The following is a 21073-nucleotide window of genomic DNA, read 5'->3' on the forward strand; positions in this document are numbered from 1 at the left end:
CAGTTTAGTTTTGTAAAGTGCAGGTCATGCCTACTCAACCTGGTGAACTTCTTTGAGAAGGTCACCAAAGCAGTGGATGAGGCATACTGCCTGCTTTGACTTTGCCAAGGCATTTGACACAGTACTGCACTTGGACATTGTTGATAAACTCAGAAGGTTAGGTGTAAACCCTTATGTCACCCAATGGATAGCCAGATGGTTCTCAGACAGGACCCAGAAAGTTAGAATTGGGGAATCCACCTCTACAAAGAGGCTGGTCACAAATGGTCCTGGTACTGCTCCTTTTTGGCATTTACTTCTGTAAAGTCAAGGCCACTGTTAGGAGCCGCTGACTAAGTTTGCAGATTATTGCAAATTAGGAGCAGTCATAGAATCCTCCACCTACACTAGTGTTTTTCAGGAAGAGCCGTCACAGGCATATAACTTGTGATAGAGCCATGGACTAATACTAAATGTCAGGTAATACTTAATGGGTATCCTTTGAGATGTGTGGTAGCTGTCATATTGACAACACACCCCTAAGAGTCAACCCAGTAGTCAGGGACTTGGGGATACACACAAACGGTAATCTAGCCTTTAAGCATCACATGTCTGCAGTAGTAAGGAAATATTTCTATATTCTGCAGCTTATTAACAAAGGTATGGTATCAGTGCCCTCTTTGGAATGTACCTAACCAGGCCCATCAAACAGCTGGAACGGTCGAGGTTTCTCAGTAAGTAAGTAAAGCAAACTCCCTCAAAGCCCTGTGCCTGTTTGTCTCCTTCAGGCTGTTGAGGGAAGATCTGTGTCTGGAATACAAGTTATTGTCAGACCTCCCCCTGATGGACCTCCTGCATGTCTAGAAAGCAAACCATTCTAAAGACTTAAATTTGCCTGTGATGTAATAAATAGGACCTGCTGGAGAGAGAGGTATGTAGCCTAGAGGCTACCCCCTTTTCTGGAACAAGCTGCCCATCTATGTGAAGCACAATTCCTCCCTTACCCAATTCAAGTGCAACTTGGACAGTTAAGTAGGGAACAGTAAATGGCTCATCTCCTAGGCTTCCGTTTGTAAATATCTTGCAAGCCCCGGCTTACACCTTGTCAGGGATGTGGGAAGCATGGTTAGGCTTAAAAAGACCCTTGTGGTCATTGTTATAGTACACACCTATGAACCTATAGGAATCAATTTGAGGAGGTTAGAAACGATTGGGAAGAGAGACTGCAAAGGCAATTCAGAAAGCAATAGTCTACAAACATCTGTACGGCTCCCAAGAATACAACAAAATCCAGAAGGTTTAGGATTTTTGCTTGGAAGTGTTGGCTTGAGTATCTTTATACCTCAAGCAGACCTTAGAGTAATTTTCCTCAGGTAGACAGCAAATGCTGGATGTGTGATGGGAAAGAGAGAGCTAACTGGGAACATGTTTTTTGGGTGTGCAGTGAGTTGACAAGTTTTAAAAATTCCCTACGGAGTACTGTCAGAAATGTTGGCAGAGCAAATGTCTAACTAGGGAAATGCTTCTTTTGAGCTGAGACATAGGATCTGAATTGCCTAGACATAGTAAGACTGTATTAAGTTTAATGCTGTTGGTCAAAAACAGTTAATAGATCATAGGAAGTTATTAGGCTAATGGCCGTAGAGCCCTTAAAAGCCTAGCCAAGTTCTACCCTTGTTTCCATGATTAGCACCAAATGCCTGTGTCCGAGAGATGCAGGTGGAACCCCTGGGGTGAATTTACAGTTACCCACCTTATCGTCCTGATTGCAGTTGAAGAGGGCCAATGAGGTGCTCTGTTTGACATGAAGTGGGAGTCTGTTCCAAAGGTGTGGTAACCTCTGGGAGTCAAATCTGTACCTTCAGCAGGTTCTATTAATGTCACATACCAGGTTAAGGTCTTCAGAATGAGTAACCCATGTACTATTTGACTTGCAGATATGCAGCATTTCCAGTAAGGCAGGGTCAGATATTGCCTTATATGCAAAGCAGATGTCCCCTCTGGGTAGTCTGTATGAAACAGAATAAAGTGACAGTGATTTCAAATGATCCACATAGGACAGATGTTTGAATTTTCCTTCTGAGGAATTGTTGTGGTTTCTCCAAATGCTGCAAGTGCCTGGAAAGGTACATCCCAAAGGGGCATTGTACTTAGTTATTGGCCTCATGAGGGAAGAGTACAGGGAGCTTATAACTTCTTTTTTTCTGGAGGCAATGGACTTACTTGTGAGATGAGCAATATAGGATGCCCTTCTTACCACTATGGAAACATGGTAATCAAAGGTAAGATGCTGTCACACTGCGTGCCCAGGTCTCTCACCACTGAGTGCATACTTAGAGTGTTGCTGTTGATGTGGTAGTTAGCAAGAATATCACTCTTACCGAAAGGGATAATATATTTTTTTTGCATTGAGTTTAAGGCCATGACTTTGGCACCAATCATTTGTTTGCGTAAGACCCTCTTGTAGGATTGGAGATTCTATGACTGCTTCCAGTTTGCAGTCATCAGCAAACTTTGTCAGCCATAGACCTTTTAGTTTTTTCTTGTACTTTTGTGAAATAGATTCCAAACAGTAGAGGTTCCAAGACTGATCCCTGTGGAACACCACTGGTTACAAGTCTACTGCTAAAGGTGGATTCCCCCTATTTTGACTACATGTATTCTATCAGTGAACCAGTTAGTGACCCCATCTTAACTATATAAGGGTTGATACCTAGCTGAGTGAGTTTATCAGAGATGCCTGAGTGGGGGATAGTGTCAAATGCCTTGGCTAAGTCTAGGTAGGCTGTATGCACAGATTTCCCCTCATCCAGGGACTTGCTGACTGTCTCAAAGAAGTCCACCAGGTTTAAAAGGCATGATCTCCCTTTGACAAATCCAAACTGAGTAGGGTCAAGTGATTGGAGATTACCTATATCTTTGTTGATAAGGTCCATGATGATTCACTCCATGGCTTTGCAGATAAGGCTAGTCAGGCTAATAGGTCTATAGTTTCCGGGGTCAGTGGAAGCACCACCTTTGTGCAAGGGAATAACGGCCGTTTTCCATTCAGCTGGGATGAAACTGGTGCTTAGACTCTGAAAAGAGTACTCACTGTTGTTGCTAATTCTTGTTTGACCTCATGTAGGACGCAGCCTGGGATGTTATCAGGTCCTATAGATGCTGTGTTTGGTTTAGAGAGGGCCTTTATGACCTCCTCTTTAGTGATGCAGGGTATGGGACAGGCGGTACGGATGTCATGGGGTACATGTGGCGGGATAGGGGAGTGAAGTTTTCACATAAACTGTCGGCCAACAGGTTAGGTATGTCAATAGGCTCAGTATATATGGTATTATTAACGACCAGTTCAGCACAAATCTGGGCTTTCCTTTTAGGTTACAGATGTAACTAAAGAATGCCTTGTGGTTGTCCTTAGTTGAGGAAGCTAATTTGGATTAGTAGTTTGCTTTGGAGGACTTCACAAGAAGTCTTATTTGCTTGTTTAAACTGAGGAGGGAATGTTTCCAGTTTAGGGCTTGCTCCCTCGTACTCTTAGCAATTTCTTCCTCTTGTTTTAAAGCCTGTTAATGGCAGTTATCCACCAGGCAGGTTTGCTCTTCCTTGAGGAGCTTGTTTTGGTCCTATCAGGTACTGCTGAGTCAATGCAGTTATACAGGTGTTTGTATAAAGCATTGGTGTAGAACTCTGCATAGCTGCCAATTCCATCTGGGGGGAGTGCAGTGAAGCTGTTTATACCATCCCGTAAGAGGTTATAATCTGTTTTGGAGAAGTTTTTTAGTTTAATTACTGCTGGGGGGGGGGGGGTAGGGTGCACTAGTAAATTCGAATGAGACTGTTTTGTGGTCAGATCTCACCTGGGAAGACCTCACAGTGAGGGTGCTACAGTGGTCCCCCATATTGGCAAGTACCAGATCCAGGATGTTGGCACCTTTTGTGGGGGTGTCAACCAAATGGTCCAGGGCACTGGAGTTAATGAAGTCAAGGAAACTTTGAGCAAGTGAGTTTGAGCACGAGTTATTTACCCAGTCAGTGGATGGGTGGATAAAGTCGCCCAAAACCATGGTGTTCAGATGCATCTTGATAGACTCCAGTAGATCCAAATAGGCAGAGTGGGTGTCCTGATTCATGGAGGGGGTCCTGTAGCTGGCAATGACTTGAATAGATGTCCTACCAACAGTTAATTGCACCTGAAGTATCTGTAGGGAATCATACTGTTAATCTGGAGGTGTATTTATCTTAAATGAATATTGATATGATGCCTCCTTTAGTTTTCTGTCCTTCAGTTTGTGGTCTGAATGTGTGGAAGGAGGTGTAACCCGGTATGTCTGGGGTTCTCTTCATAGCCTTGAACCAGGTCTCCATGACTACACAAATGTCTGCGTCTTCCAAGGTGAGGACTGCTTCCAGTGAGTGCAGTTTCATGTTAAGACTCCTAGCGTTTAGCAGTATAACCTTGAGGTTGTTTTTAGATGGAGTTTTTGCATCGGGAATTTTGTCATTGAGACACTGCCTAAAAAAGGCACTATGGAGGTGGCAAGAGCCTTAGCCAGTAGCCAAAATCCCAGGGGTGACAGATTAAGACCATCTCTGGCAAAGCATCGATGTCTGTCAAGCATGTCATCCCAGGCTGACAGATGCTGGATTCCCTTGGAATGACACCAGAAACTAAGCCAATTATTGAAGTCAATCATTTTCTGTTTGTAATGAGGCATTATCCTAGGTGAAGGTAAAATGCTGCTTAAGGCTAGGGACATACCTGCCTGAGACACACAATCTGAGAGCTCAGTCATGTCTCTCTTCATATAGTCCAGAGCGGTACGTCTCAAGTCGTTCACATCAACATGGACTATGACAGAGTCATAACAGTACCTATTCTTGAGAGACTTGAGTGCATGTGTGATGTGGCGGATCCTAGCCCCCCGATATAAGCTGACCTCTGTGACCTTTTTCTTAACCAACTGGATGAGAGGGACATCTGTTTGTCTTACGATGAAATCTCCTAGGACTACTATGTTTGATTTTGTGTTTTGCCTTAAGGGCTTGACATGTGAGACACTGGTGTGTGAGTTGTGTATTGTGTTCTGTAGAGAAACTATTATGTGTAGCATGGTAGTGTTACTTTGGGAGGTCTCTGGTGTTTAGGTATGTTTCTGGTGAGGACCTCTGCATATATAGGTATATGTGATATGTGGGTGGAATGGAGTAGGAGGTGAGGTGTGCATGCTGACAACCCGCTCATTGTTATATGTACTGGCTGGTTTGCGAGAGAGCATGGTTTCAAGGTTCTTAATGTAGTTGCATCTCTCACATGTTGAGTTTGTGTGGACTAGGAGTAGAGGGTTGTCAGTGAACATGAGGCATTTGCTATACTGCCTTAGGATGCCCATGTTGACCAAGCTGGCTGGAGACACTTGGAAATTGTCCATCTGTAGGGTTAGGTAAATTTATATGGTAAGGAAAAGAGGTCACACTTAGGAATGGCTAGTGGATGAGAGATGTGTTGGTACCTCAGAGGCTAGACTTAGTGTTCTACCTAACAGTAGAACAGGACCACAAGCAAAGTGCTAAGGGAAGATTTAACAAGGAAAATGTTTGCATCTACATGGTAACCAATGGTACATGGCAGTGCACAGTGGTGTGCTACATGCAAACAAAGTAGAATACAAATAGAAATTAAAGTGCAAAATAAGAGCAAAATCAGGCACTTAGTTGGAAGCAACGGATGCCTCAGATCTTTCAGTATCTCAGTGAAGGGTTGGTTTTAATGCTCAAGTGATACAACAGTCTAGATTCAGCAAGTCTGAATCTGGCCTATGCCATAAAATGCAGATGCGCTAGAAAGTCAAAGTGCATAAAATCACAGTCACAAGAGCAAAAAAAAAATAATAAAGTTTAAATAAAGCAGCAATTCACCAGCAATTCCCAGCTTAGAAGGGTGCAGGCCACACTCTCCCACCACAAGAATCTAGACCAGAAACCCTTCCAGTCTAAAACAGTTAGTTTTGAAGCACAAGTGCTTTAGTCAGAACTAAGACATTAAAGAATAACAGACACTATAGACCTTCAACTAGCAATTTCTAGCTTAGAAGGGTGTAGGTTATCCTCTCCTGCCACAAGAGTCTAGAGCACAAATCTTCCTAATGTAAAATAACTGGTCTGGAGCCTAAGTGCTTAAACCAGAATAAAGACACTTAGGCACAGTAAGCCTTCACCAGCAATTCCCAGCTTAAAGTGTAGGCCACACAATCCTGCTACAGGAGTCCAAGTACTTAAACCAGAACTAAGACACTTTCAGAATAACAGACACAATGAGCCTTCAACCAGCAATTCCCAGTTTAGGAGTGAGTAGGCTATCCTCTCCTATCACAAGAGTTAAAAGCACAAAATGTCCTAATGTAAAGTAACTGGTTTGGAACCAAAGTGCTTAAACCGGAACAAAGACAGGCACAATAAGTTTGGGTTTGAAGCCCAAGTGCTTAGACCAGAGCTAAGACATTTTCAGAACAGCAGACACATTGAGCCTTCAACCAGCAATTCCCAGCTTAGAAGGGTGTAGGCTATCCGCTCCTGCCACAAGAGGTTAGACCATAAATCTTCCTAATCTAAAATAACTGGTTTGGAACCAAACGCACAATAAGCCTTAACCCAGCAATACCCAGCTCAGAAGGGCAGATGCTGCCTTCTCCACCCACAAGAGTGCAGACCACAAACCTTCTTAATGTAAAATAACTGGCCTGAAGCCCAAGTCCTTAAACCAATAATGAAAAATCAAAATATAAACCAACTGTAACTTAAGTACAAGATGTTTTAAAGGAGATAAAAAAAAAAGTGGAGATGGGATCTTCAGAAAAGGGTAACGATCAAATTACATAGAAATGAATGGAATTTGTGGGGAAATAATTGCAGAGTAATGTTCAGACAGAATGAGGTTTAAGGGTAGGTAACATATGAGCAGTTTATGCACTGTTCGAGTGGATGATAGCTGTATAATTAGAAGGAAAACATGTATGCAATGTTTAATGCGTGAAAGTGAAAAAGATACATTTTTCTTTTCTGTTAATGTATATTTGCTGATATTTTAAGTGGGAATTTAATGAACATGTTGAAGAAAAGACATGTTATTTCAGCCCCCCCCCCCCAAAAAAAAAAGGAAGCCATCTTTCAGGTTAATATTCTGGAGAGGAGAGTGCTTCTCTGTGTTGCAGGAGTTTCAGAATGACTTTCCCTCCAAGGTGGTTTATTTTAAATGGACATCATGTAAGCAGGGAGGAAATGGATCCTGCCTCTTATTTTGAGGAGTTCTGAGAGTTTGGCAGTGGGCAGTTGCTTTGCATTGCTTTTTTTGAAATGTCAGGAATAACTTGAATTTGTCAGAAGAGTCAGAATGCAACCATTGGAAGATGGAGAACAAACTTTCAGAGCTGCATTGCAGTTAATGAAGTCATGTTAAGTATATAGTGTGATGCGGTATTAAATGCATTGCAAATGAAAAACTAACTTTCTCTTTACTAGAAAGCATTCTTAGTGTGTGTGTTTAAAACATCATATGTTAAGTTGTCAATCTCGCCTTCATTCTTGCTGGATGGGTTCGGAGCCGATCCTCGGCTCCGACTCGGCACATGCTAAGCTCAAGATTTACTTCCACCAGCTCGAGGCAGCCCCATATCCCATGATGCAAGGCGGAGATTACCCAGATCTTGTTTGCCGCTTCGCTCATGAGGTAACTTTTTACCAGCTCCTGGTAAGTGAATTTTCTAACTATATTTCTGAGACTTTAGTCCACCCCATAACTTTATTTTTATATTACTTTATTAACTTCCCGAGTCACTTAGCCCTATTCCCGTTAGTGTCCCATTCCCTTTATTCATTTATTTTTGCTAGTTGGGCCTTAGGTCCTTACCCCTCCTATAATTTTCCTGTCAGGGTTTGTTTGTGTGTGTCTGTGTGTTTTTTTCCCTGTACTTGATTTTCTTAATTTAGCTTAATTTTTGGGCTGACTGTGTAGTCTGTGTGTATTAGGGACTCAGTCATGTCCAAAGAAACTAGGGTCTAAGGCTTCAAGAAGTGTGACTTGTGCTGTCAGAAGATGTCTCTGACAGACGGTCACACTTCTTGTATTTATTGCCTGGGACCTCTACACCTGCAGGACTCCTGTGCTATTTGTCACTCCTTCAGCCAGAGAGTCCTGCAGGAACGTAGAAACAAACTTATTCTAAGGGGCTTATTAAAGCCTGAGAGCTCCCCGGCTAAGTCCGGCTCTGAGAAGCCCTCAAAGTCTCCCAAGGCCCAGGCTTCAGTTTCCAAGCCTTCAGCCTTGGCTCCGACTCCCTCGGAGTCGAGATCGGCTCCGGCTGGAGCCGATCCTTCCTTCTCTGAAGGTTCGGTATCGGCGCCGATACTCTTGCTTCCATGCCTGTGTTGGCTCTGGCTGGAGCTGACACATCTCTGACCCAGCTCGGAGCCGACAAGTTGTCGGCTCCAACTGGAGCCGAAGGTTCTTTGGCTCCGATGGTTCCGTCGAGAAAGAGATCCAAATCTCCGTCGCTGGAATCTATTCATCCGGCTCCGGCCTCTCCCTTACTTTCGGAGCGGAGCCATTGGAGCCGATCCTCAAGGTCTTCCAGACTCTCAGACCATGACTTGGAGAGAGTGGTGAGTGGACTGCTGAAATCACAGGCACTGGCCCAGATGCTTCATAGCCCGTCTCAGCAGACGATCGCTATTCCACACCCTCCAGAAATTCCTCCTTCGACTCTCCTTCAGAGCTCGGAGCCGGAGCTTATTGGAACTGTAACTGTTGGTGCTTCGGAGCCGATACCACTCCTTTCAGCTCCGTCGTCTTCAACTCCTATCTCCTCCTTGAGACCGTCCTTGGAGGGATCCGGTCGTCGGGCTTCCCTTGTCGGTTCCGAGGGGGCGAGTGGCATCGGACCCTTGTCCGACCCCGTTCTCCCCCCTCGGAGCTTCGGCTTTGGTAAGCTTGGCACCGACATCTGCTTCGGAGCCTTCCCTTTCGGTGGGGCCGGGGATTCCTGTTTCCTCAGAGCTGGAGCTCTCGGTCCTCCCCGGGAGGGGAGCCTTCGAGGTGATGAGGAGTGTACTAGCCCCCGAGCTTTGTCAACAGTCAGTCCCTTTAGCTCCTCCCTCTTCAGAGCCTGTAGATATCTCTTCCCACTCTCTTGCTCCCGGACACAGAGATCCATCGCCCCAGGTTTCCCCATTGGTAATACCCTCCTCTTCCAAGGTTTCTCCTGATCCTTCAAGGGAACCCCCGCGTAAGAGGACTTGCAAGAGGAAACATTTAGACTCCCCTGAGTCTACGACATCAGATACCGACTTAGATGAGTCGGAGGGGTCCCCAAGATCCCCCTCTGAGGATGTCTCCTTTTCAGACATTCTTGAACTCCTGAAACAGAGGGGGAACTGGCCCTCCATTAACCCCTCCGAGGATGAGTCTGTATACCTGGAGGCTTTTGGATCTCGACCCTCCACCTCCTGGGTTTCTCCGCCTTTCGACCCCCTCATGGACGTGATAGCTCGAAAGGCGTGGGCATCTCCTGATTCCGTGGAACCAGTCCCCAGGAGGCCTTCTAAATTTATCACGGCCCCCACTGAAAAACAGTTTCTCACCAAAGGTGTCCCGGTTGATGCCATGGTGGTGGCGGCCGCCACCAAAAAGGAACTTGCAGATCCTTCCGTACCGGTCCATCCTCCTAACAAGGAGTCTAGGACCATGGACAGGTATGGTAAGCGGATGTTTTCCTCGGCGACCTTTGCTATGCGCTCGCTGAATTATCTATGTCACTTCACCCGACTTCAAAGAGATATCCTCAAGGAATTGGGTGAGGTGGTACAGGATCCGTCAGCTGCTGGGGCTCAAGAGAAGATTGCCTCTCAGCTGGGAATCCTAAATTCCATAACTAACTCCTCCATGCGGCTCATTTCTTATGCAGCCGATGGAGCGAGTAGAGCTGCAGGCACAGGAGTGGCTCTCGGACGTCAGTCCTGGATGCGACTTTGCAATTTTGCAGACCCCTTTAAGGCGTCCTTCACAAACTCTCCCTTCGAAGGCACAACTTTGTTTGGACCTAAGGTGAAGGACACTTTGACCAGGTGCGAGCAAGACGGCAAGACTCTTTCTGCCGTAGGAGTCCATTTCTCCACCCCTTCAAGGCCTTACCCCAAAGGTCAGAAGGGAGGGAAAATGTGGTTCCGAAAATCTCAAGGAGTCATGCCTGACGCACGTGGTCAGTTTACCCCCAGAGGCAGAGGGGGTAATAACAACAGACGCCGCCCTAGGGGCAGAGGGGGTCCGCAGAACCAGGGCAGCAGAGAGTCTCTCTCTGACAAGGCCTTCCAGCATCCCTGAGGTGTTGCCCGACTGCCCACCCTTGGAGGCAGTCGGGGGGAGATTGTCACTGTACCCAGAAGCCTGGCTTTCCCTTTCTCAAGACAAATGGGTACAGTCGATCATATCCGAGGGTTACAAAATACCTTTCGAGAAAAGCCCCTTCCCTCAAAAAGGATCCCTTCCAGACGTTCCACCCGGTCTAAGGGAAATTGCAAAGCTAGAGGTTTCAAAACTTCTAGAGAAAAGGGCCATCCAGCCAGTTCCCACAGACCATTTAGTATCCGGAATCTACTCAAGGTTCTTTTTGGTCCCCAAAAAGACGGGAGACTGGAGACAAATATTAGACCTCAGCAGACTAAACAAGTCTGTCAAAAAGACCAGTTTTCAGATGGTCACACTTCAATCGATTTTGCCCTTTCTGGACAAAGACAACTGGATGTGCTCTATAGACCTTCAGGATGCGTACTATCACATAAAAATCCACAGACGCTCCAGAAGGTTTCTTCGCTTTCAGCTGGGGACCAGTCATTTTCAATTCAGAGCCCTGCTCTTTGGTCTCACCACAGCCCCCAGAGTGTTCACCAAATGCATGGCAGTGGTCACGGCTCACCTGAGACGTCAGGGATTCCAGGTGTTTCCGTACCTAGAAGACTGGCTCCTCACAGCCACCACCAGGCATCAACTTCTCCAGGCCAGGGATTACACTCTGTCTCTGCAGCCAGTTAGGGATTTCTGTCAACTTCGAAAAGTCTTCCTTATCGCCTTGCCAATCTATTACCTTTATAGGCGGAGATCTAGACACTACTCGGATGTCAGCAAATCTAACAAATCAAAGAATCCTGGATATCCAAAATCATGTTCGGATCATCCTATTCAGCAAAAAGGTACAAGCCAGGTTGGTCCTGAAAGTGTTAGGCCTAATGGCAGCCGCCATCACACTTCTTCCTCTGGCCCGCTTTTACATGCGTCTCCTACAGTGGATGTTGTTTACCCAATGGTCCTTCCAGCAGTTGCCCATGCGTCACAAGATCCTTGTCACACAGATCTGCAAGAGTCACCTATCCTGGTGGATTTCTTCCCCTCTAGTCCATCAGGGCAGACCATTTGTCCCCCAGGCCCCGGTAGCCACGGTCACTTCGGATGCCTCCCTGATCGGGTGGGGGGGCATTATCAGGGCAGGATGGTCCATGGCACGTGGCAACCGTTCGAATACGACCTGCATATAAATGTCCTAGAGATGAGAGCAGTGCTTTTAACGTTGCAAGCCCTCAACGACTTTCTTCCTTTAGGAACTATCGCAGTTCACACGGACAACATGTCCGTAGTATGGTACATCAACAAACAGGGCGGGACCAAGTCCTATCCTCTGTGTCGAGAAGCTCTCAGACTTTGGCAATGGGCGATCTCCTCTCAGCGGTTTCTGATAGCAGCGCATATCCCCGGGAAAACCAACATCATAGCGGACAGGTTGAGCAGAGCTATACTCCTGCCTCACGAGTGGTCTCTCAAACAATCTATAGCGGAAGAGATTTTTCAGAAGTGGGGCACTCCTTGCTGCGACCTTTTTGCTACACCCCAAAACAGCAAATGCCCAGACTTCTTCTCTCTCTTTCCACTTCCAGGCCATCCCTCCAGAGACGCTCTAACCCAGGATTGGCCCCGGGGACGACTTTATGCTTTTCCCCCCTTTCCGTTGATTCCTCAAGTGCTTCAGAAAGCTACCGACTTGAGAGCCAAGCTGATTCTCATTGCTCCTTACTGGCCTCGACAAATTTGGTTCCCGTTCCTTCATCGTCATCTCTTAGTGCAGCCTTGGCATCTGGACCCAGTTCCAGATCTTCTGACCCACCAGTCGGGTCAACTGCACCGGTCCATTCATTCCCTCAACCTCACTGCTTGGTTGCTCCACTTCCTTCCTTAGCCAGGCTTCCTATGATATCTAATCCCGTTAGGGATATCATAGTAGCTTCTCTAAAGTCCTCTACCAGAAGGATTTACTCTAGCAAATGGCAATGTTTTTCCTTTTTGGCAAGGTCTAAGAACATAGATCCCTTTACTGCCCCTATTCAGTCAGTTTTGGACTTCCTAGCTGAAATTTTTCACTCTGGTTCTTCTTCTTCCACAGTTAAAGTCCAGCTGGCAGCAATCTCGAATTTTCATGTCGGATTTGCAGACCAGAACATTGTCTCGCAAACTTTGCAAAGCCTTTCTCAGAGGGATCTTCCTACTTAAACCCCCTGTTAGGGATCCTCCACCGCAGTGGGATCTAAATTTAGTGCTGGCATCCTTAATACTTCCCCCTTTTGAACCGGCTGCTACATGTTCGTTAAAATTTCTCTCTTGGAAGACGCTCTTTCTAGTCGCTATTACTTCGGCTAGAAGGGTGTCTGAACTTCATGCACTCTGTGTTCGTCTCCCTTACTTGGTCTTCCACAAGGATAGAGTATCTTTGAGAACTAACCCGTCCTTTTTGCCCAAGGTTGTTTCTAAGACAAATTTAAACCAATCTATTGATCTTCCAGTATTTTTTCCCAATTATTCTGACAAGGCGGAACAAAAATTGCATTGCCTAGATGTTCATCGCCAACTCAGATATTACTTGGACAGAACAAAGCAATCTAGAAAGTCTGATCAGCTTTTTCTTTCTTATGCTGAAAATAAGAAAGGTCTCCCTGTTTCTAAAGTGACCTTATCCAGATGGCTGTCTTCCACTATTTCTTATATTTATCAGCTTAGGGGCAAACAGCTGATCTCAATACCAAAAGCACATTCTACCAGAGGCCTAGCCACATCTACAGCCTTTCAGGCTAGACTACCCTTAGACACTATTTGTGCAGCAGCCACTTGGGCCACTCCTCATACCTTCGTCTCACATTACAAATTGGATTTGGCCTCCAGGGACAGGGCGAGTTTTGGTTCCACAGTTCTCAAGAGTCTGTTCCATTGAGCCACCCAGGATAGAGGTGCTAGGGACGTGGTCCCATCCAGCAAGAATGAAGGCGAGATTGACAACTTAACATTTAGAAGTTATGTACCTACATAACGTTCCATGTTAGTTGTCTTCTCTCGCCGCCTTTCTTGCGTCCCTCCCTCCTGTCCCTCTAGCCTGGACAGACCTTGAACTATCCTCTCCTCTGGGAGATTTCTCCCTTGGACACCAGTTAGCTCTGCACTTAGTTACCTGGGTTCCCCTTACAGTTTTTTCTCAGGTTAGTTGTTCTTCTTCCCTTGGGGGAAGATAGTAGGTATTTTTTCCTCTAGCTACCAAACGAGATCTGGGTAATCTCCGCCTTGCATCATGGGATATGGGGCTGCCTCGAGCTGGTGGAAGTGAATCTTGAGCTTAGCAAGTGATCCTCTGCTCCGAACCCATCCAGCAAGAAAGAAGGCGAGAGAAGACATCTAACATGGAACGTTATGGTAGGTACATAACTTCTAAATATGTAATTATGAAGGAATGTCACTCTCACTATCTTTGTTACTTTATGTAGAGGCTGTTTTCACACATTTTTGATTGGACTAGGTTAGAAGCAGCCAAAGATGATTACAGGATACGTTGTGAAGAGCTGGAGAAAGAACTAGCAGAAGTAAAACAACAAAATGAAGATTTGACGTCATTAGCAGATGAAGCCCAGTCTTTGAAGGATGAAATGGATATCCTACGGTAAGAAATGATGCAGAATGTATGTGAAATCTTAAGGCAGTCTGATGTACTGTCGTAGAGTGGCATCCTGACTTTATCAGCTGGTTATTGCTGGTCTCTAACTGCATAGCTGTCCTTCCACTCCAGCCTTTCAAACCCGCTTGCATCTTTATCGTTTTATAATGAGGTGTGTGGTATATGCCTTTTAGGTACTCTGCAGCAAACACATTGGTGGAGAGTCCAGTTTCTGTTACAATAAGGAAGTTCATGGTAATGATAAAGGTGCTGGTTTTGGTGCACTGTTACTGTGAGGTGCTGCAAAATAGAAAAGTTTTTTTTTAACTTTGTTTCCGAAGCTCTACCATTATTTCAAGTCTTGCCAACTGTTATAGGCTCATACGATTGTTTCCATCAAGTCATACATCTTGTTTGGGTCACAAGAGTGGCATGATGTTGTAGGGTTCTTCATTGGCAGCACTTTAAGACGTTTTACTAGTTTGACTCATACACAGAATGTAGTTTGGCATAATAGCTTTAGTGTGCATGCGTTAAGCCTCATGTATCAGAATCAAAAAGTCCTCACTGACTACTATAACCTAGGCTTCTCTCTCTGGGACTAGCCTTATAGTGGATGCACTACTTTCATTCAGTTTGGATAAGAAAACAAGCCAAAGGCAGAACACCAAACAATTTTGTTGTCCCTGAGAAAGAAAAATATCGCAGTTACTTTTGATTTGACACACCCGTACATGTTTATGAAAACAAATTTCAGGATGACTACTGTGGAGTTCCTGTTACCATTCTTGCACCAAGATACTTATTTAGTAACTCAAAACATTCAGAATGCCTGCCTTGATATTATCCTTTTAAAGTCACACAGGAGAGTTCTTAGATGTGGTAGCTGTCATTTTCATTTTATTATATTGACATTTTGCCTTTCCTTTGTACCCCTAGTTTTATAAAATGTTTAGCTCTAGTGTTTTTCTCACCTATGAGTAAATGGAGTTCAGATTTATCCTTGTATAGATAATGGTCTTGGACAAGCATATTTCTTGGAAGCATTGGCGTCTGCACTGTAAGAAATGTACAAGTTTTCATCATCCAGGTGTAGTACCGATTGTACAGAAGCTAATCTTGTTTTCTCAGATGAGCTTTTTAGAAGCTAATTTGGATAGGGACACATTCCAGCTGTCTCATAGGAAAAAATGTGATGGTGATGCATTTTTTCAGTTCTTCCAAACCTAGCTCCTATATTTGCTAAATATGTCAAGATGTTCATCTTGGTATTTAATGATACAATCCCCACTCTTGGGATATCCTTTCTGTGCAAGTAGCACACATCCAGCCAGTCAGTCTTTCAAAACTTTTCCCTTTCCCCCAGGGCTTTGTCTGATGTCTTCTTTCTGGCATAAGGATGTCAGTAGTACAAAGTGTGCATTTGCTGATGCTGTCTTCAGGTCTTTCTTGCCCCGTAGTTGCTTTGGTCGTTTGTATCGCATCAGTGTGAGTAGTCAGTTGCTTGGCTGAAATAAGTTTTCTGTGTCAAATAGGAATTTCCTTCCTCTGTTTAGTATGTAACATTGTTTCTAATGCCTTACTCCAAATTTAGCTTGGAAGAGTTTACTGCTAAGGTCAGTAATTGATTGTCCAGCATAAAGCCAAGAGCACAGAGTTTGTGATATTAAGTGTCTTTTTTCCTCAGCCCACAGCACAACATGAAGTGTTGTCCCCACTGCATATAGTTTACTCTGAGGATTATCCACTATTGTCAACATTTTCTTCAGGTGTTTTTTTTTGCCAAAAAGTGGCGTGAGCCTGGTTTGGGAGACTATGGCATTGTCCAAGGCCTCTGGGATCTTTCTTCCTAAAACATAACCTTCCAAATAGAGGATGAGGTGCAAGGAAATTGAGGATGTGACCAGTGGTTAATGGTTTCTGTATGAAGTGAGTCTGGCACAACAGTTGTGAGAGTACTCACAACTTCAATTTCTGGCACGTCCTCCCAGACTGACTCCAATGAAGTACCTTTAACAGTTCAGCAACCAAGGCCTGCACTTTGATTTCAAAAGGAGAAGGAAGGAAAGATTTCCAGGATTGCATTGAGATTTCTATTGCCTGCCTAAGACGAGAGACCAGAAAGATGGACATGTTTGAAGAAAGTAAGCACAGTGTGCTAAAAGCAAGTGCAGCCCAACTTGTCCTGACCAGTACAAGGGGAATAGTTTTGGCCCCTACCAAGATTCATATCCCAAGTAACAGAGCAGAGCTCTTGTTAGTTTTGGAAGGAAAGTATGCACTGCTGCTACCTGGGCTTTCATAATTTCATGTTTCCAGGTCCGCATGCTTTCTTAACAGCAGACCCTGTTGGAGCAGATGATGGTGACTAAGGTAGAGGGGATTGAGAATAAAGACCTGAAGGAAGAATCATTAGATATATGTGTTCCCTGTTACCAGGTAGTTAAATAATCTAAAAAATAGCTATGGTGTTGCAGATGCATCTTGCAGGACAGCAGCAGTGGGTGTCAAGTAAGTGGAGGGCATGCTTGGGTGAGGACTCCTGACCGCTAACCAGACAAAGTAAAGTCAAGAATACTTAAAAATCTGTTGTGTAAGAATTTCCTCTTCAGGAACCCTGATCAAGATGTGTACAAGAAACTGGTGGAGAAAGGCGGGACTATCCATTTTGGTGGACATATTTTTCTTGAAATTTGTGCTTGGGTACAGCAGGGCTTTCCAGCCAGGATCTTTAAAAAAGGAGTGACAAGCACAACACAAAGAGAAGTCTCGGGACCTTTGATGTTTCATTTTAGCATGAATTTTTATGATGCCCCTAATGCACCTCCATACAAAAAAATGTAGTAGTACTTGAGAGGCAGGTGGAATCAATGTAGTCATTACTTGGAAACCACTATGCACCTGCTGCCATGTATAAGGAAAGAAATGTTATGATGAGCCCAGCAATGCCTCCTTAGTAAGGGAATGTCACTCTGTTCATAGAAACATACTGTGATTCTGACAACAGACTCCTCAGAGGTGTTTGTGGGAGTTAAAATGAGGGCCTCCAGGTTCAAGGGACCTGGGAGCCCAGGATAATTAGAAAACGTGTCAGTATCAAAGAAATGATGGCCCTTGTTGTGGCTCTGAAAGCCTTTCTCCTTGCCTTGTACGTGTGTGTTGGAGGGAATCCTACAACTGCCAACAAACAACATGCATGACAGTAAAGTGGTACATATGCCAGCAAGGTGGGATCTTGTCCTGTCTGTTAAACATATTAGCTATGCAAGCATGGGAAGTTGCAGTAGAGAGGGAGATAACCCTGAAGGCTTCAGACATTTCTTCAGAGCAGAATGAGATAGCAGATGAACTGAGTTGGATGTGTGCAGACCACCATGAATGAAAGCTACACAGGAAAATGTTCTTGGATGTAACCAGAAGGCGAACTGTATGGGCGATAGACCTTGTTTTCTTTTCATCCCAACAGGCAGGTGATGCAGTTTTGCTCAAGGCTAACAATGTTAGGAGTTTCAATTGATCCTCAGAATTTTGATAAAACTTCAGGAGGAGAGGCCAAAAATTACCTTCATAGCTACCTTTAGCTAAGGCAGTGCTAGCTTCCTTATCTGTACAGCGTAGTAAGAAAAGAGCATGAGGTGCTGACTTAGTATGTTGACCCCCTAACTCAGACCCTGCTACACCTCAGTCTTAAACACATTGAGGCTGGCAGCCTGGATGATCTCTCACTAATCCCAGGAAACCAAAAATATTCAGAAAACATGATAAACATTATGAAAGAGACTAGGAAACCTGTCACAGGATAATCATATGTAGCAAAGTGGTTCTCTTTGTGATGCATCCTAGACCTCAGAAACATTAAGGTGGTGTTGGTCCTGGAATACCTTTCTGACCTGTAAAATCAGCCTTAGCTTGCACATCTAAGTTCATGCTTCTGCTGTTTCATCTTGCTTGCTCATGGAACATCATCTGTATTCTGTCCTTCAGTTAAGCAATTCCTGAGGGAAGTTGACCACCCAAGAGTAAGATGGCTGCACCATGAACCTTAATTGTTAGAGGAATTGACATTTTACATTGAACTTGCAGCCACCTGTCCTATTCTTGGTGACAGTCACCTCTGCTAGATGTACTTCAGAACTGCAAGTGTTAATTTCAAAGAGCCTTTCTTAGTGCCTAAAACATTTACTAAATTTACCATGAACAGACCATTCAGCTTCCAGTGCCTTTTTTTCCTCTAAACTTCAAAATTTAGGAAAAAGAATCCTGCATTCCCTGAATGTTCACAGATGGCTGAGTTTTTACTTAGAGTAGAACAAAAATTCAGGAAGACTGACTAGCAGTTTGTTTCTTGCAAAAGAGAAAGAAAGTAAGCCTGTTGACGGAGAAACTATTTCCATGTGGCTAGGGAGTTGCGTTAGCTTTGTTCTCAACACCATGGTAAACAAGTGCCAGGCCACATAAGAATGCATTTCACTAGAGCTGCAGCTTCCACCACGGCTTTCCTTAGAGGCGGTTCCACCCACACCATTCTAGAAACAGCTTACTCATCCTCTGTACACACCTTCTCCAAATGTCATAACTTAGACGATACTTACAGGGCAAGAGTAGGATTTACTGCTGCTGTTCTGCAAGGACTGATTTCCAAATTGTTCATCCATATCCCCATATCTCACTGCTTTGGGGATTCTCCAAAGAGTGAACACTGCATCAGTAAGTACTATGATGAACACAGTACAGTTGTGCTAGGAACTTAGATCTTCATGTAGTTTCATTGTTGCAGTCCAAGGTCCCTTCCACTGCTCCTTTGATTTCTGCTTTCCCTGTCGCGTATCTGTCTGTCTGTCTATCTATCTATCTATCATGGGTAGGTACTAGGCTCTCTGCCCGAGGGAATGTATAAGCCTAGCCAGAGTGTGTTGGCTTTCGCTGCCCCATTGATTAATTAGCTGAGCCTCTGTCAAGCAGGGCCATTGAAGTGATCTCAGGGGTGTATTTTCTGTTACCCATCCACTCGTCAAGGCTTCTCTTGAAGAGTGTTAGTGAGGGTCTCTGCCTAATGTAGTTAGGAATTTTGTTCCAAAGCATGGGGAGTCTCTGTGACAGGAATCTATCCCTCCAGCATGTTCTATTTATTGTTGTGGCAAGGTTTAGCTCACTAGAGCGCGTGGCTCGCAGTGACTTGGATTTCTTTAGGTGGAGCCATATCCATCAATTCTGAGTTGGACATGGCTTTGTAAGTCAGGCAGAAATCACCTCTGAGTAAGCGATATGTCACTGAGTACAGCCGGAGTTTTTTCAGTCGGGCTGCATAGGACATATGTTTCAGGCCAGTAATCCTCTTGGTGAGGTGCTTTTGTGGTCTTTCCAGCTGTTGGAAGTGTCTTGTGAGGTACATCCCAAATGGGGCATTGGTACTCTATGATGGGTCTGATGAGTGACGAGTAGAGGGGCACTGTAACCTCTCTATTTCTAGATGCGAACCCGTTAGTAATTATATGGGCCACATAGAAGGATTTCCTAACTACTTTGGCAATACGATTGTCAGAGGAGAGATTACTATCTACCTGGGTCCCCAGATCTCATATTACCTCTTCTGTATTAAGGGGGCTGCCGCCTGTGTGGTAATTCGTGGGTGTTTTGTTTTTCCCAAATGGGATGACTTGCATTTTTTGGCATTTAGCTTGAGTCCATGACTTTGACACCAGGTGTCTGTCTCAGTAAGGCCTTTTTGAAGGATGTCCGTGTCAGCCGGAGAGTCAGTTATGGCTCCCATTTTGCAGTCATCGGCAAACCTGGTTAGCCATAGTCCTCCTGTGTTTGCCTGTACTTCTGAGAAATATATGCCGAACAGTAGGGGTCCCAGAACCGTGCCTTGCGAGACACCACTTGTGACTGGTTTAGAGTCGGACCTGGAGCCCGCTATTCTTACCGTGTGAGTTCTGTCTGTAAGCCAGTTGGCAACCCATCTTGTGACATAGGGGTTTATGTTCAGGCTGGTGAGTTTTTCTATAATACCCGAGTGAGTGAGGAATGGTGTCGAATGCCTTGGCGAGATCAAGGTAGGCTGTGTGAACCACCTTTCCCTCGCCTATGGCCTTGGTGACTGTCTCGAAGAAGTCAACCAGGTTTAATAGGCATGAATCTGCCCTTAACAAAGCTGAACTGGGTCGGGTCAAGTATTTGGAGGTTCGCAATGTCTTTGTTAGTGAGTTCCATGATGATGCGCTCCATAGCCTTGCAGACCAGGCTAGTCAGGCTTATGGGGCGATAGTTACCAGGGTCATTTGTGGCCCGTCCTTTGTGGAGCGGAATAACCGTTGCTGTATGCCATTCTATGGGCACGTAGCCTGTGGAGAGGCTGAGGTTGAACAGCGTGTTTAGGTGGGGGGTTAGTTCGTTCTGTACGTGCAAGACGCAGCCTGGGACACCATCTGGCCCTATTGATGCTGTGTTTTTGGATTTTGAAAGGGCTGTTTTTACCTGTGCTTCTGTGATTTCCGGGACACTACACTTTTCCGGTATTGTTGTGGGCCCTTTTGAAGGTGAGAGGGAGGTGAAGTTTGCACTGAATCTATCTGCCAGGATATTGGCTATATCAGTAGGTTCAGCATATTTTGTGCTATTTTGCACTAGCTCAGAGCATATCTGCGAGTTGCCACTTAGATTCTTGACATAGCTAAAGAAGGCTTTGTGGTTATCTTTCGAATCCTTGGCTATTTTTCTTTCAAAGTTAGTCTTGGATGATTTTATGAGGGACCTTAGTTTCTTACTGATACGGATCAGGGATGTTTTCCTTCTTGGGATTTGCTTTTTTTCTGAACTAGTTTCCTCCTTTTGTTGTATAACCTGTTTATGGCAGGGGTCCACCATACTGGTTTCCTTTTCTTAGGGGAGTGAGTCTTGGTTTTGCTAGGGATGGCACGATCCATGCATCTTTGTAGGTGCTCATAGAGTGCAATTGTAAAGGATTCTGCATCTTGGGCAGTGTTATCCTTTAACGTGGGGGCTGTGAAACTTACCACCTCTGCCTTAAGTAAGGTGAAGTTTGCTTTAGAAAAGTTTTTCACTGTGGCTTCCTTGGTTGGGGG

General features: G+C 44.8%; 1 protein-coding gene across 1 annotated transcript in view; it reads left to right on the forward strand.

Moving 5' to 3' along the window:
* Positions 1-21073, forward strand: part of HOOK3 (hook microtubule tethering protein 3) — a 2251851-nt gene that overhangs the window by 1214479 nt on the left and 1016299 nt on the right. Inside the window, exon 10 of the mRNA XM_044060904.1 lies at positions 13854-13994. Coding sequence (XP_043916839.1) covers positions 13854-13994 — 141 coding nt within the window. The remainder of the gene's footprint in view (positions 1-13853; positions 13995-21073) is intronic.

This window comes from Protopterus annectens, chromosome 2.part0 (genome assembly GCF_019279795.1).
Source record: "Protopterus annectens isolate FY-2018-M chromosome 2.part0, PAN1.0, whole genome shotgun sequence".
Taxonomy (NCBI): Eukaryota; Metazoa; Chordata; order Ceratodontiformes; family Protopteridae; genus Protopterus; species Protopterus annectens.